This window comes from Cinclus cinclus, chromosome 16 (genome assembly GCF_963662255.1).
Source record: "Cinclus cinclus chromosome 16, bCinCin1.1, whole genome shotgun sequence".
Classification (NCBI taxonomy): domain Eukaryota; kingdom Metazoa; phylum Chordata; class Aves; order Passeriformes; family Cinclidae; genus Cinclus; species Cinclus cinclus.
Genome location: NC_085061.1, coordinates 8,878,166 through 8,894,245, shown reverse-complemented (window position 1 = coordinate 8,894,245; position 16,080 = coordinate 8,878,166). Strand labels below are relative to the sequence as shown.

The 16,080-nt window shown below is 39.6% G+C and overlaps 1 protein-coding gene across 5 annotated transcripts in view; it reads right to left on the bottom strand.

Annotated features, from left to right (window-relative positions):
* Nucleotides 1–16,080, bottom strand: part of MYH11 (myosin heavy chain 11) — a 49,004-nt gene that overhangs the window by 6,026 nt on the left and 26,898 nt on the right. For 4 of the 5 annotated variants that reach the window (XM_062503752.1, XM_062503755.1, XM_062503753.1 and 1 more), the window contains 28 exons: nt 15,233–15,328; nt 14,735–14,853; nt 14,416–14,568; nt 14,076–14,249; nt 13,731–13,904; nt 13,188–13,302; nt 12,380–12,573; nt 12,114–12,235; nt 11,934–12,003; nt 11,630–11,790; nt 10,695–10,803; nt 9,682–9,813; nt 9,192–9,398; nt 8,666–8,803; nt 7,924–8,047; nt 7,312–7,483; nt 6,516–6,728; nt 6,242–6,386; nt 5,941–6,147; nt 5,016–5,120; nt 4,762–4,914; nt 4,087–4,335; nt 3,638–3,850; nt 2,763–2,975; nt 1,909–2,070; nt 1,031–1,159; nt 418–506; nt 65–188 (listed from right to left, as the gene is read on the bottom strand). In XM_062503752.1, coding sequence (XP_062359736.1) covers nt 65–188; nt 418–506; nt 1,031–1,159; nt 1,909–2,070; nt 2,763–2,975; nt 3,638–3,850; nt 4,087–4,335; nt 4,762–4,914; nt 5,016–5,120; nt 5,941–6,147; nt 6,242–6,386; nt 6,516–6,728; nt 7,312–7,483; nt 7,924–8,047; nt 8,666–8,803; nt 9,192–9,398; nt 9,682–9,813; nt 10,695–10,803; nt 11,630–11,790; nt 11,934–12,003; nt 12,114–12,235; nt 12,380–12,573; nt 13,188–13,302; nt 13,731–13,904; nt 14,076–14,249; nt 14,416–14,568; nt 14,735–14,853; nt 15,233–15,328 — 4,262 coding nt within the window. Of the gene's footprint in view, nt 1–64; nt 189–417; nt 507–1,030; nt 1,160–1,908; nt 2,071–2,762; nt 2,976–3,637; nt 3,851–4,086; nt 4,336–4,761; nt 4,915–5,015; nt 5,121–5,940; nt 6,148–6,241; nt 6,387–6,515; nt 6,729–7,311; nt 7,484–7,923; nt 8,048–8,665; nt 8,804–9,191; nt 9,399–9,681; nt 9,814–10,694; nt 10,804–11,629; nt 11,791–11,933; nt 12,004–12,113; nt 12,236–12,379; nt 12,617–13,164; nt 13,303–13,730; nt 13,905–14,075; nt 14,250–14,415; nt 14,569–14,734; nt 14,854–15,232; nt 15,329–16,080 lie in introns of all 5 variants that reach the window. The other variant, XM_062503751.1, reaches the window with a different exon arrangement.

Below are 16,080 nucleotides of genomic sequence, written 5' to 3'. Positions count from 1 at the left end.
CAGAACCACAAGCAGCTTTTGCAGAATACAAACAGAAAGTGCTGTATGCTGGAGTGAGCTGTACCTGCTGTACTGCTTTCCTCATGCGGTCACCCATTGCCTCTATGTTGCTTTGCTCCTCTTCCAGCTCTTCCTCCAGTTGGGCAATTCTTGCCTCCAGGCGCCGTTTCTCATCCTGAAGGCTTGTCCTGGAAATTTAAATGTAAAAAGTGAGTAGTTATGGCTCTGGCCATATGTTATAATTGTATTAGGAACTGCCAATAATTCAGAAAGAGAATTAGATATTTCAATGAAAGTAGCCATATGTGTGCATGTTGTCTTGTCAAGACCAGATGGCTGTTGGGAACAGAACAGAACTTCTCTTGGCAGCATTAGTAGCATGTTCAGAGCCTTATGTGTAATTTGGTGTATCCCTACCTTCCAGAGGCAGCACTTGCAAGTTCCTCTGCCATCTCTTCTTTCTCCTGGTCTGCTTGTTTGCGAGCTCTTTCTGCAGCAGCCAGATCCTAGAGATGGAAAAAGCAGCATAGTAAAGAAATGAGTAGATGTTCAAATAGTTATAGCGTGATTCAGAGGACTGTAAATTTTCTAAAGCTGGTTTGAGAAGGGTTGTCTTGTTATCAGAATAAATTCATGTCATAAATCCTAGGGAAGTACAATGTAATACACATTATCCAGCCTGTCAGTGGGTTTCTGTTTTATTTGTTTTAGTCACAAGATGGCCATTTAATACAGGTCGGAATAAAAGCACTAAGCCTCAAGAATTTATTGCTATTGAAAACAGTTTGTGTTGGATTGTGCAGATCATTTCCCTTTAAGGCTGGCGAGCTGTACCTTTTTCCAAGGTGATTTTTCTCAGCTCAATCTGACTGTGCTCAGATATAGATCCAACAGCTTTAGTGGAGTGCATGGAGCACATGAAACTTGTTACAAGTTCAGTCCCTAAGTTAGATTACTTCACTGCAGCTCTGTTTTGCTTCTGAAGGCCATGTGTAATCTCCTTCATTCTGCTGTAGGTTTCCCAGTTTACCTCCTGAAGCTGCATGAGTTCTGCTTCCAGACTCTTTGCTTTCTTCTCGTTTTCTCTGGCTGTAGCAAATATTTCTTCTCTGGCAGCCCGTGCATCATCCAGCTCTCGTTGGTAGTCCTTCATCTGAGCCTTGTTGAAAAGAATTACACATTTGTTACAATTTCAGTGGAACGAAGTGTGGATGGAACAGAACACATAACCATTTTCATTGTCGTAATGCTGCTGAAGTTATATTTTCTGCAGAGATCTGGTAGCACATGTTGGAAAGATCTGGAATGCTGTTCCAGGGAGGGCAATCCTTCCACTTGAACAATGCATCTTTTGTAATGCCTATTGTCCATATGTCCTCTGAATACTTGAGTACATGTACAGTCTTAATGTTTCTGATTAAGAAAATTTTTGTTGTTTAGTTGTAGCATGTGACAGAACAGTTGATGTGGGGATTTAAAGTAAAAACAGGAACATGCCAATTCAGAGACAACCTGATTTGTGAACAGTCTTTTATGCTCTTGAGTCAAGTATTAAAACCCAGATTGAAGCCCTGTAATTGATTTTATCTTATAGTCCTTTCTCTTCATGTGAATCTTTGTTTTCCTCGATGTGGGTAAGTCAGTAACAGATGAATGTTGGTTAGAGAATTCTGGAAGATCTCTACCATGATGAAATTTAAGATTTTAATCATTTGCCCTGTTAATTTTTCCACTGTCATTCAAACTGAGTGTTCAAATACTGATACTTGAATGTGGCAGTCTAGTTAATTTTCTCCCTCTGACCAATCATCTCTAATGAGCATCAAGTTCACAAATGTCACCTAACTTTTGTGGTGTGGCTGTGTAAGACACAGCAGTAGGAAAAACTGTATTTTTGGGGTTGCATACCTGTAATTTGCGAAGTTGTTTGATGGCTTCCTCCCGGCCTTTGTTAGCAGAGTCAGCTTGGCTCTCCAGGTCTTTAACATCCATCTCCAGCTTCTTTTTGGCGGCAGCTGCCAGGGCACGTTGCTTCCGCTCATCTTCCAGTTCCGTTTCATATTCATGGAGCTGATCATTAAGGGAAACCAGTTTAGGGAAGTCCTTGGGCACTCCTGAGCACTCTGTATGTCTGAATAGTGTATGCAGACCCCATATCTCTGATAACTGTGATTTCTCTGGCAGTTAAAACAGATTTCCATTTTGTCCCAAAATTAAAGATTTTTGAAAGGACTCAGCAATTTGGGTTCTGTATTCATGGAAAAAATGTGTGTTACAAGATGATGATTACAGCAGTTGTCCTTGCTGTCAAAACACTTCTGTACAAATAAGTTTTATCCTGTTTCCATCTCCAAAATGAGTACACTGAATGCTTTTGTATGCATTCTGTACACCTTGGGAAGATAGATGCATTAGAAATTATCTTTTTTCACTTGCACTGGGAATACAGGGAAGGTGGTTCTGACTGTGTCAGAAATAACAATTCATATGTTTTATGTTGTATTGGTTGTAGAGTTAAATATCTACATTTGTTGGTAACTCTGCACCTGCTACTGAAACAGGGAACTCCCCCCCCCCCCCCCCCCCGCCTTTTTCCATACAAAACCCCCTTTTTTTCTTCTTCTTTTTACTTTCACCAAATAAAAGGCAATGCAATGCTTTTTTTTCATTATAGTTAGTGAGGTGCTTTAATAATGTCATTAAGTTAAGGCCTTTCAGCTGGCTTGGTTAGATATTTATAAAGGCAATAGTAGGGATGGTACCTGTCTGAGGAGTTGTCTTTTCTTCTCCTCATTCTGTTCATCTCTGGCTTGTAAATCTCTTTCAAACTGGCCTTTCAGGGCCTGCATATTAACTTCCAACCTGAGTTTGGCATCTTCTGCAGCCTGTAGCTCATCCTCTAGCTCTTCTAATTGTGTTTTCATCTCTTCTACTTGCTGTTCAAGGGTCCGTTTAGATTTCTCCAATTCATGGACCTTTCAAACAATGAGAATTTATTAGACTTGTTATGAGAAATAATAATTCCAGTTACACACAGTATACTTGCAGCATAGGCCACATTTGGAACTATTAGGTGTGGACAATGAATAAACTAATTTACACTGAAAATGCTAAATTAGCTTTACTTTGTACACTTGCAAAACTGTCTTAAAATAACGAGATTCTCTTTATCCCAATCTTTAATTTTTAATCTAGTCAAACATCATAATTTAATGTGTTTAGTATTAGAAGTGATATAATTATATCCCTGCAATAAAAGAAGTGATTGGCAATGCAGAAGTGGAAATTTGTGAGTAAATATAAGGCAGGTGGCAAAGTCAAATATAACTGATAAAACAAGATTTGCAGAGTTTACAATTTCAAAGTGGAATAAACTAGTACATTATTTAGAAATAATTTAGAATCTCCTTCATGCTTGAAGTTATGTTAAAAATAAACATAGCCTACAGTTACTTTTTAAAGTCCCTTGAAAGTTTGGACACAAATGTAATAACCTTTGAATTTTATATGAAATATCTGATCTTGCTGAATGGATTTGTGTGCCTCAGAGAATTTCCCACACTGAAAACAATTATCTCTTTTTTTAGCTGCTATTTGAAGTTATTGTTGTGGAGATTGTTCTAAGGCCAAAACTTACATTCTTGCCAACATCATCTTTGGAGCTAACAAGATCTTCCATTTCAGCTTTCAACATTTTGTTTGTTCTCTCCAGTTCTTCTTTGGCTTCCAAAGCCTCTTCAAGTGCTCGAGCCAATGACAGAGCCTTTGTTTCCTTTTCTCTAGCTTCAGCTTCTGCTCTGTCCCTTTCGTCTGCATATTTTGAGGAGATGTTCTTTTCTTCAGCTAGCATCTGTAAAAAGGTAGTGTCAGTACAGGAGGTCATTAGTGACAGGGTTCTTCTATTGCAGCTGTCTTGTCAGTTGTTAATGACAGAGAAGAATGTCTGCTTTTGATAGGCATATAAATACAAAATTAACCATTTTTTGTATAATTAAATTTTAGTTAATTTTTTGCCCCCTTGTCCCTGTGGACACTGTGGGTTCTAGATAGGTGATAACACAGCAAGGGAGAATCTAAAATCCATACCTGATCAAACTTCTTCTGTTTCTTCTCCAGGTTGGAGACCAGCTGACGTTGGTTGTCTAAGTCCACCACCAGGTCATCCAACTCCTGCTGCAGTCTGTTCTTGGTTTTTTCCAGTTTGTCATAAGAAGCAGCCTTTTCCTCAAACTGTTGTGTGAGACTTTCAATTTCTTTCTGAAGTTTCTTTTTACCTTCTTCCATGAATTCTACTGTGGTGGTAAATTCCTGTATCTTCTTCTTAGAATCAGAGAGCTGAAATTTGAGTTCAGAGAACAAATCTTTGTAGCTGTGACAACAAAACTTGGCAGAGACAAAAACTTGTCCAGAAGACAGCCAAGACCTCGAGCTTTCCTAGTCTGACGTGTGTGAAGCTGGTGACAGTTACCCATCACCCAGCCTTCATAAAATGAGGCAGAGCACAGACCCAGGATGCACATACAGGCCTTGTGTGCAAGACTATGTGTGGAGCTCCCTTGCATTCGTACCTGTCCCAGGGATGACACTTTAAAGGACAGGGAGACAGCTGCCTCCATTGTGGAGCACTACTGGTGTCATCTGGGCTAACAGCACAATTCCCTGAAGGTCCATGTGCTGTGCCAGGATAATTCTACAGATCCTCTGGAACTGCCAACACAGATCTCAGTGATGGAGCTAATGATTTAACTATGGCACTGATACCTGTATTGTCAGTGTTGAAATATGTCTCTCCAGATTTTGTTTTGCTTCTACTTCTTCATCCAACTGCTCCTGCAAGCTGTTCTTCTCATCCTCCAACTGGCGGAGCTTGGTGGACACATTTAGCTTCTGCCGCGTTTCTTCCTGAAGCAGCTCCTACAGTCACCACATCAATTGGCAAGACAGTCATTATTTAGGTCTTTTTACTGTGCATTTTGTGAATATTGTAGGTGAGCTGATCTTGGATGCAAGTTTACCTGTGTATCTTGTAGCTGAGATCCTAAGGCTGCAACATCTTTGGTCAATTTGATATTTTTGCTTTCTGCTTCATTGAGCAAACCAGTGACATTTTCAACCTCCACCTGTGAGATACCACAGAGAATAAACTCAGTTATTTTGCAAAGCTTTGAAATTTTCCTTAAACTTTAGTTTCCTTGGATTTGTCTGAAATCTTATCTAATGCCATTTTTGTCTAGTTTGCCATAGTATTTATTACTCTATATCAAAACCTAGTCATATTCATAAAGCAATAATAGTATCTTCCTGGCAATGAATTGCAAAGGAGAATGGGGATTTTTGATGGATTTTCCTTTCTCTTCCCAAGTTTGTCAGAAGTTGATGCGTTTGGTGATATTTTCTTATATATCCACCAGCTTAAAATAAAAAAAGTTTACTGCAGTTATGAACAAGATGTAGCAATAAGCTTGATTAGTATATCTGGACATTGAACATCTACCAAAGAACCATTTTAAATGATCTTTAGTTATTTCTTAAACTGTAGATAAGTGAACATTCTTCTTTCATTGTCATCTTTTCTGAGCACGTGTTAAAACAGCTGTCTAATACACTTCTAAAAACCATTTACCTGTCAATCTTCCCCACCACCCAAAAATTAACAAACAGAAAGAAACTGGCAGATCTGCATCATGGTCACTGAATCAGTGATGGCATTACAGCCTGTAACATGTACAGAGGGGTGGTGAGAATTAAAGCTCCCAGTTCCATGAGGTGGAGTGGTTGTAATTGATTAATTGTGTGATAATTGAGATAGGAGTTTAAGGTGACAAAAAATGAGCATTTTGGCTGAGGGGCCATAATTCCTCTAGATACACCCTCACAAAACAGTAGAAATGGGCTTCTGAGTCCCACAGTGTCACAGCAAAGCACTGAACTCCTTCCTACCTGTAATTTATGGACTTTTTCATTGAGTTCTGTCCGAACACGCTCTCCCTCGGTGTATTTGGACTGTAAATCCTGCAGCTGTACTTCCAGCTTCTTCTTCTTGTGCTCCACATCTTGTTTGGCCTGATTCAGGCTCCTGACTTCATTAGCCAGATCAGCATTGTCTTTCTCCAGTGACTGTTTGGTCTTATCTAAGTTTGCTTTAGCCTACAAGCATGTGAAGAAGTGGATAAATATGATTTGTAAGAGGAAATTATGTTATCTAGAAGATAGTTTTCTACCAAGATGGATTTCTGTTTACCCGTTTAAATTGTTCCAGCTGCTCTGTGAGCTCTTCCACAGCCTGAGTGTGCTTTTGCCTCATCTCCTGGACCTGGGCTTCATGAGTTCGAGTCTCCTCCTCCAGAGCTCTCTTCAGCACTGTGACCTCCTGCTCACGCTTTGCTCTGGAAGATGACACACATCAGTGGAGCAGTGGCAGATAAAAGCATTCCAGCCCTACTGCAGTGCCAGTGGGCAGTATTGTACTGAGCTTGGTGACATTCCTTTTTGCCCCTTGTGCTACATCTCCATACCTGAGCTCCTGCTGGGTGGCTGTGGTATCCAAAGTATCCTCAAGCTCTGTCTTAAGAGCCTCCAGCTCTTCACCGAGGTCTCTCTTTTGCTTTTCTGCTTTGTTTCTTGCAGCTTTTTCAGACTCCAAGTCTTCCTGGAGATCAGAAATTACAGATTCCAATTCACGGATCTTCTTGAGGGCATTGTTCTTCTGAGTAGTTTCATCTTCAAGCCTTTTTGAAGAAAGAGTGTTTCATTTTAGAAATTAAAAAAAGTAATAATGATTTCACTTTGAGGAAGTCAGTATACACTAAAGATTTGTAAGTCTGTGCAAAAAAGTGCCAAAGAAAGGGAGGACTGATGCAAAAAAGATCAGAGAGATGTACTTTAGCTGGATGCAATGTCTGGAGATGCTGATCAGTTGATTCAGCAAGTTTTGGTTGAGTGTTTTCCCTCCTAAATTTATACAGAAAATCCACTGGGATTCTGGAGTGGATCAAGGTCAGACTCTTAATTAACTTTTGCCTATTGACTATGAAGTAGATCTTTACATTTCATCATACTTGACAGCACTGCCTTTGCTTATGGGAAGAGGAGTTTTCATTGATACATGGAGGTAATTCAATAAAATAGATTATTTGTCTATGGACAAGCAATAGCATAATTATTTTTCAAGGACATTTGGAAAATGGGGAAGCACAAGGAGGGGATGAACTGAGGGATGAGATTGATGGCTGGAGCTCCTCAGCATCTGGGAAGGGCCAAGATATGTTCCAGCCTGGGCTTTCCACCATGTGCAGAGCCAGGAATGAGTACCTGGCCAGAGCAGCCTGCAGCTCTTCTTCCTTCTTGGCCAGTTGTGCCTTCAGGTCAGCAATTTGTGCCTGGAGCTCTGCAATCTGTTCGTGCAGGTCATTTGCCTCCCCTTCCAGCTTCCTCTTAACTTTGTCCAGTTCTTGTCTGCTCTTCTCTTCCTTCTTCAGCCGCACTGAAAAAGGAGGGATTTTGGTCACCAGACTCTGGTAGTGCCAGGAGTCCTTAATCTGATCTCTATTTTAGGCCAAAAATAGTTCTGGCTTACAGTGTGGCCATGCATTTAATTACAAGTCACTGTGGTTTTGAAGCAACATGCAATGCCTTATTTCTAGCTATCCTAAAGAATAATTTCTTCATCTTTGTCCACCATAAGCATTTTTTCCCCCTCATTTTTCTCTGTACTCTTTTATATATAACAAATAAGAGGTTTCTGTTGTTTGGCACCATGAGGATTTGTTGATTATCACCAAACTGGCTTCAGCATAAAAAATTTGGAAATACCCCAGAGATTTTTAAAAAGTTCTCTCCAGATTCTGTTTAGATGTTTTTGTTCTGTGGCAAGGAAAAAGAAGAAATTCCATGAAAACCCCAATAAACTATTGTTCATGTTACCTTCAAGTTCAGAAATCATAGATTCATGTTTGTTCTTGAGCTTTGTAAGATTTTTGGCTTTTTCTTCTTCTTCTGCAAGATTTGTTGTTAGATCACTTATTCTTTCCTCAAGTTGTTTTCTTTCCTTAAGAAAAATAAAATACTTCTGTTAGCATATGTGTGTATCATTGGTGATCATAAATCCACTCTTTGCCAACCAAAAATGTCCAAGGCACTGTCCTTTTATGCTGTATTTCTTGAGATTGTAGTGATATATTTCAATTTTTCAGTTACAGAGGATCTATAGACTGGTGTCTATGATTTCCACTTTCTCTAAGCTGCTGCTCTCTGATGGCTGCTAAGTACAAGGCCCAGTTCACAGAAGCATTCCCTTTTAAAAGGTCCTGGAAGATATTCTTACTTCCAGTTTTAATCATGATGTTTGGTTGAAATTAGTTGAAAACCAAGAGAATTATTTAGTTTGCTCTTGGAGAAGACATGTCTTCCGCTGATTGTGCTTGACTGCTTGAAGATACTGTTGTTACAGCAGCTCTCAAACACAGTAGTTTTACACAATTTTGAATTGTTTAAATGAGCACAGAAAAATTATCAGAATTTGATACAGGCAGGACTGATGGCCAGGTATAACTGTACATCCATGAGATTAGATAGTCAAGAGTATTCATGTTGTTCTAGTGGAAGAGAAGGTTTTCTCTCAACTTTCCCTATTTTCAGCGTAAGAAAGTGGACCCAGAACACTTACCTTGCTTAGCTTGTTATTCTGATCTTCCATTATCAGAATATCATCTTCCATTTTCTTTATCTTGCTATCTGCTGCTACTTTTTCAAGTTGCAGTTTCTGCCTTGCAGCTTCTTCTTCTTCCAGCTGTTCCTCAAGGTCCTTTAGGGGGGGATAAAGAAGCCCACAAAACATGAATTCTGGAAATAAAATATACTACTTATATAATTCTTAAGAAATGCTTAATGTTTATTACTGTATGCTGTAAACTTTGTTGTTTTTATTAAGAACTAGACAATATGTAATACTTGATAACATAGAAGGAAAGATTTATTAAAATAATGTTTTAGAGAAAAGAGTAGGATTGAGATGAGGAAGAAGAGAACTCTGGAGGAAAGAGCATCAGTTGGTTGTCCTTTCTTCAGTAGCACAGATATATGTCCTACAGAGGGTTATGCAGCAAGCACTGTCCTAAGATCTGTTTTCCAGTCTCAGTTGTGTCTCAGTGAGATCCAAGTTATTGTCATATTTGTCACTTATCCTTCCTTACCAGCATTTGTTGTTGCATCTTTTTCTTCTCTGCCTGCAGCTGCTGGCTGCGCTCCTCCTCCTCCTCAATTCTGGCTTCCATCTCATGCAGGATCTCTTCCAGCTCTTGTTTCTTAGCAGCTAAACGGACTCTCATCTCCTCAGCCTCAGCATACAGCTCAGTTTCTGCCTGGAGCTGCTCTGCCAGGAGGTTCTTCTCTTCAACAAGCTGCACAAATAAAATGGAGAGGAAGTTAAGGTTTGGAGTGCAAATTGGTTGTTTTACTGGACATTCCTGGGGTACAGGCAGGCAGTTCCACTAGACATTCTTGTGTGGATGTTGAGCCTTTACTGAAATGACTGGGAGCTTGTCTGCACAGACCTTCTGCTCTGGAGCATTGCTATGATGACAATCATGAGTGCAAAGCAGAGGGGACACCTTTTTTATAACAGCTTCTAGAGATGGTAAGAGAACTGTTAGTGTTTCCCAGAGGTTCAGAGCTGTAAATCACCTGTGAGTGTTTCTGTTCCAGCTCCTTCAATTCACTCTCTGCTTTTTGTTGTCTTTCCTTCGTTTTTTGCAGTTCTTCATCCTTGGCCTGCATTTCTTCCTCTTGGCGGGTGACTTGCAGCAGTGGTTTCACCTGGAAATGGAAAGGTGTTTTAAAGAATGTTTCCTGTCAGTATTTGTGTTGCTGAGCATGGTGCTTAAAGGACTGACTGGCATTAATGGTAGTGCTGTCATTGCTCAAGACTGGACAGATACTGTCCAGACAGGCTTGATGGGGACATCTTTAAAACCTGAGCCTCAGCAGTTGCTCTTGGCATCTCTGTGTTAATTCCTGGGGCCTTGTGAGCACCTCTACCTCTGATAGTGTCACTTTTGAAATGTCTCCAGGCCTACTTTCATCCCTTGATAATGTACAAAAGTTGCATCTGCATAGACAGGCAATGTGCACACACAGGTGTGTGTTACTGCTGTTTCTGGTTGCAGAGGAGATTGCTATCAATCCAAGTTGGAAAAGTTTTCCGAATCCAAGCTGAAGGCCATTCTTGAAACACCCGAGCCTCTTTTATGGGAAAATAGACTTAATTTGCATGGGTGCCCAGCAGGAAGATGTCTAGTGTCCCAGTTAGGAATTCCCAAGCTACTTGGTTCCCCATAGATATATTACTCATGATATTCAGAAAATTCAGTTTTACTCAGTGTTCTAATTATCCACCCCTGTGAAATTATTTAATTTTGTGGCAATTAAAAAAATCTTCAAACATACAAAATCTTTTATGAATTTCTGCTTAACTAGATTGTTTTCTTCTCAAACTAGAACTACCTTTAATGTTAATTGTATTACAGAACTATCCAGAGTATCTCTAACCCCAGATTTTATGAAACTAATTATGCTCTTGCCACCAGCTGCATTGGGCTTTGGAACAAGGAGTGTGCCTGACAAGATGTGCTAGGTATCATGTGCATTTCATTTCTTTTGGAAAACTGAGGAGAGATTTACTGATAGCAGTCACTCACTTTAGTAAACAGTCTCCACCACTGCCAGTTCCTCAGCTTCAGGTAGGCAGCACAATTTCTTTGGATAACCTTCATTGCAGTCAACTGTTGCTGTCTCTTGGCAAAGGCTCTGTGATTAAAAAGGTAAAGCAAATTGGTTCAGTCAGAGAATAGAAGGTGTTTGCAGGGTACACACATTAAGCAAAGAAACTCTGGCATGAGAGTCTGCTGATGAGCCACATACAGTTTGGGGAGTCTGGAACAAATTCTTTTGTTGCTTTAACAGTGCCTGTGCTTTCCTGAGGAAGGGTGATAACTCTGGTTAGCTGTCTGGTATTTTATTTTGTTTTTTTACTCTTTGCATTCCATGGATAGGCACAGATGTATAGATCTAGTTCTGGGTGTGAATATCTTTCCAGAGTACACAGGCACTCAGATCTTGTACTGATTATCCTTCTTGAAACATATTTTTTTGTCTGGCAATTTGAAAGCCTTGATAGTATGCAGAAAAGAAAAAGCATTATTGTTGTTAGTTTTGTGGTGCACATTAACTGAGATCATGCTAGATAATCAGTGCTCCACACTGAGGCTGTGGAAAAAATTATTTTCTGTTTTATAGATGCTGGGGTGCTATTTGTATTGCATAAGACTCCAGTCATGGTGTAGGAGGTTCCTTTTTCTGCTGGTACAAACACATAAATGTTTAAATGATGGGTCATTGTCTCAGCTTATCATTCAGAGGGGTGTGAGCAGCCTCACAGCATAACTGCTTCCCTGTAATTACACTAATCAGCCTTTTCTGGGCTGGGAGTGAAACCTTCATTGGACATGAGTTCTAATGCAGTATAAATAATAATGAAATGTCTCAGTACCTTCAGCTTGTTATATGGAACACTAAAGACCCCTGCAGATACTCTGCCAGAGAAAACATTCTATTTGTTAGCATATATTCTTACTTTCTTGCTAGGTAGCCTCGGGACATAGCTTGGAAGGTGATAATAACATCTGTGATCTTCAGGTCTCTCTCTTCTTCCAGGTGAGCCAGAACACCAGTTCTGAAGAAGATTTTACTCTGTCCAATTCTGTACAAGTTGGGGTCAAGCTCTAGTGCTTTGATCTGGAGGAAAACAGGGTTATTTGTTAACTCCAGTGCTGAGGTTTAGAATACTAAAAATCACTTCTCATTTCTGTTCAGTCTCAACACTTTTATATAAGAAGTATAGGCCCGATTATCAATAGGATCAAAAATGTTTTCCTCACCATGAGTATGCAAGCCTGCTTCCCATCCATGAATCCTTTAGGAATGGCATTTGCAGCAAGAATTTCATATCTGCCAAAAGATGCTTATGTTAGGGAGGTTGAAACACAGTGGTGGTTTCATACAGACAGACAGGAGTGACAGCACTGCTAAGGCCAGAGCTGGGGCTGAGGGGCTCGTACCGCTGGCGGAACTCCTGGAAGACAATTCTGTTGGGGAATCCCTGCCGGCAGATACGGATCCCTTCCAAGACACCATTGCAGCGCAACTGCTCCAGAACTAAATGGGCGTCAAGTTTGCCAGACTGAAAAGGGAACAGAAGGTATTTTTAACACAAATTTACAAAAATGTTACCGTCCACATATCTATGTTTGAACGGACATGTGCAGCAAGCAGTTCAACAGGTGTAATGTGCCAGGAGTCTGAAAACCAAGCATGTGAAATGTACCCTTTTTTCATGATTTGGAATGATGCAGCGGACGAAGTTGGGATTGGTATTCCTTAGGGTAGTCATCAGTTTGGTCAGCTGCTCCTTGTAGAGTTGTCCAACAGTACGGAACATGCCTTTCTTGGTTTTGGAAGCGCTGGGGAGTGAGCTTTCACTCATCTTGGCCATTTGGTCCAGCCCAACTATACGGTCCACTGAAATAGAAAAGAAAGAATGGAACAGTTTATATGAAGTATCCTTGCCTCACATCACACCCATCACTGGCATTGTTACACTGCAGCTTGCCAAAGAGGACAGGTATATTTTTTATGTAATAGAAGCATTCTGACAAATGTACTAGGAGCCCTTCTGGGTAAATAGTCTGCTTCTGTCAAAGATGAGAATGTGTATTTTGTTAAGTAGGGACAGAATGGAGCAACTGAGTATCCAGAATATATTTTATTATGGCCGTGAATTAAATAGAACTCCACAGAATTTACATGAGAGGCTTCACCAAACCTAACAATAACCTGTATTAAATGAGGTCTACAACTTTACATATTCAGCAACATTTTAACAGTGTAATGAATAATTTTTATTCTGTTGCTGAATAGTATTAAGAAAATTTTTTGATAGTGCTTGAAACTCTCTAATGAAGTTTTTCATTAATGATGTCTTTAGAACACATTATTCTTATGTCTTAGTTCAGTCTCTTCTATGCTTATCACATTCACACTTGTGTGCTGCCAGCAAGGAATAGCTGTCAAAAAGTTCTGGTAGGAGTTTCTCCCTTTAAGCCCTATCACTGATTTAGAGTCGTGATTCATACCATCCTTCCAAAGGTCTGCTACAAATTTGTCTGAAGACTGGTTCAGCAGAGAAGTCACATTGTCGTTTAGTGGATCCATGTTCTTTGTCAGCCAGGCAGTTGCATTGTAGGTAACCTGCAGGGAACAGTGAGTGCTACTTCAACAATTTGTTCTTGATAAGAAATCTGGAGTGACCAAGAACACAGGGCACTGTATTAACACAAAATCAGACAAATAATGTGCAAAGGTTTCTAGGGTTGAGAGTTGAGCATTTATTCTCACTTGTACTAATGCCTTTAAAAAGGCTGCTTTCTAGAAAAGAATCCACATCACTTGGAATTTCAATAAGCTTGGTGATGGTAATTTTTGTTTTCTTGTGAGCTTAGCACAACCTTGATTTGCAAATCTTATTTCATCTGTTGTGCAATTAAAGCACTTAATAAGCACATTTCATAATTAAAGCCACGTCTCATCGGTGCAGGGACCAGAATGTTTCTCTTTGATCCTTTGGGTATCAAAGAATCAAAGTTCCCTAAGTCAAAATAGCTCAGTCTGTCCAGTACCTTTCCTGCATAGTGCATAATACAGAACTCTGTTTTGTCCTTGAGTTGCTTGGGCTTCTGGAATTTGGGATGGTTGCCTTGTTCTTGTATTAGTTTCTCCACAAAGGACGTGTCAGTAGCCTTGGGGAACCAGCACTCTTCATCCAGCAGAGCCAGGACACCAGGAGGGTTGGTCTGCAATGAGAACGGTGACAGATCAGAATCACCACAAGCAGAGGCAAAGACAGAGCACCACCTTCTTCACCCCTGAGCTTACACATCCTTCCAGGAAATAAAGGATCTCTTGTTGTACTGACACATAACTGATATCTCTGTTTTATCCCACCTACAGAGAGAGAATCTTACTGGTCTTTCAATCAGCTCGATGCAAGGCTGCAGGTCAAGGCCAAAGTCAATGAAATTCCATTCAATGCCCTCTCGCTGGTATTCCTCTTGCTCCAGTATAAACATTGTGTGGTTGAAAAGCTGCTGAAGTTTCTCATTAGTGTAGTTGATGCACAGCTGCTCAAAGGAATTGATCTGTTAAGAGGAAATAAGTGAATTCATAATGTTAGAAAGAGACCTTCAAGAGTGGACTTCAATGACAAGATGGTATTTGCTATTTTGTACTTCTTTTTGCATATTAAAATAATTAAAATTTAACGATCTATATGAGTTTGATCAGCTTGTATCCCACGGCACATACCTCAAAAATCTCAAATCCAGCAATGTCAAGGATCCCCAAGAAAGAAGCTCCTTGTCTTTTTGTTTTATCAAGAGCTTTGTTCACGCGAGCCAGGATCCAACGGAAAAGACGCTCAAATTTTGCCTTGGCCAAAGCTTCTATGGCAAAGTCTGCCTGGAAAAGGTAAGAGGAGATTGTAAGTGAAAGAAGAAACCCACTTAACTGTTAATTTCTGTAGAAATGAGAGAGAAAACAGACTTTTCCCTTTAGACAAGATGTAAGGAGAAATAGAAATAGGAAAAGGGAGAATAGCTTCAGGAGAGCTGAGTGCATGTGGTACCTGCTCTTTGGTCTGAGCTTTCTGGACAACATCTCGTCCGACCTTGATCCTTGGAGTCAGAATAGATCTTGTGAAATCTGTCACATTAATCCCCATCAGGTGGCACACTTTTTGTGCAGCTAGAATAAAAAAGTGAGATTTTATTTCAGAATTGCCTCTTAGCTGGTCAGTAAGTGTGAGTATGAGTAGCTCAGCAAGTATGCAGAAGTATTTATCTTCCCTAAAAGCTCCCCTATTGTACTTACAAGAGATGATACTTGCCATAAAAACAATATTTGTGATCCAAGCAACAAATTCACCTTTCATCAATTTATGGATTCAAGATTACTAGAAAAGGTAATGATAATTGATCTGATTTTAAGCATGGTTTATATTTTAAAGCTTGAGAGCTACATAGATAATAGCAATTAAATAAAAATATTGATAAAGAGTGCTTATTCAGTTGCTGTTTTATTAATTTCTTAATATTAACTTAATTTTTGAAGTGGAAAGTCATACCAGTATCGTCTGGCATAGAAGCTTGATCAGTGTTTCTCTCCTTCTTGAAGACAATATTACCCAGTTGTAGGACAGATGAAACAACCCTCAGTATAGCTGTAACAGAAACAGATAATATAAATGAGGAACAGAATGGCCACATTTAAAAAACTCTGTTCCCTGCAATAACATTCTATTGCATGTGATAATCTGTACCTCTCTGGAAAGAGTAAGGCTTGTTTTAAAGGGCTGTGCCATAAACTGCTGGAGTTTGAGAACTGATTAAGCAAAAATCTCCACAATCTGTGCAGTGGAGCAAATGGGCCAATGTGGGAACACCAGCACCTCAAGCTAAGTTATGCTGGCTCCCAGGCAGATCCTCACATCTCAGGAATTTGTCTCCCACTCACAGTGCCAGTAGCATCTTCCCTGCTCAGTCACTTAAGATTATTTCTGTCTTTAAAATAAAATAAAAAAAATCTGAATTACCAGCAGCTTCAAAAATGTGTGGCACTTCTGAATGTCCAGTTATTCAGGGACATGTGGATATTTTGTTGTGCAACTAAAATCTAATGTATACTTTTTTTAAAAGGATTAGTATCAAAATACAGAAAAGGTACTTATTAATGTTTGATTACTAAAATATACATAAATGTGATGCCACCTAATCTTGGGTAGTAAAATCTACTGATATGTTATAGATGAGGTTGTATCAATCTGGGGAGTTCTATTTGTTTATCTGTAAACTTATCTAATTTACACAGGAGAAGAATACTGTCCTAATGGGCTTCTATTTTAGAACATGAAATCAGAGGGGTTCAGACAGTAAAATAATGACTCCTGTTGCTACAGTGGAGAATGCTGCTATC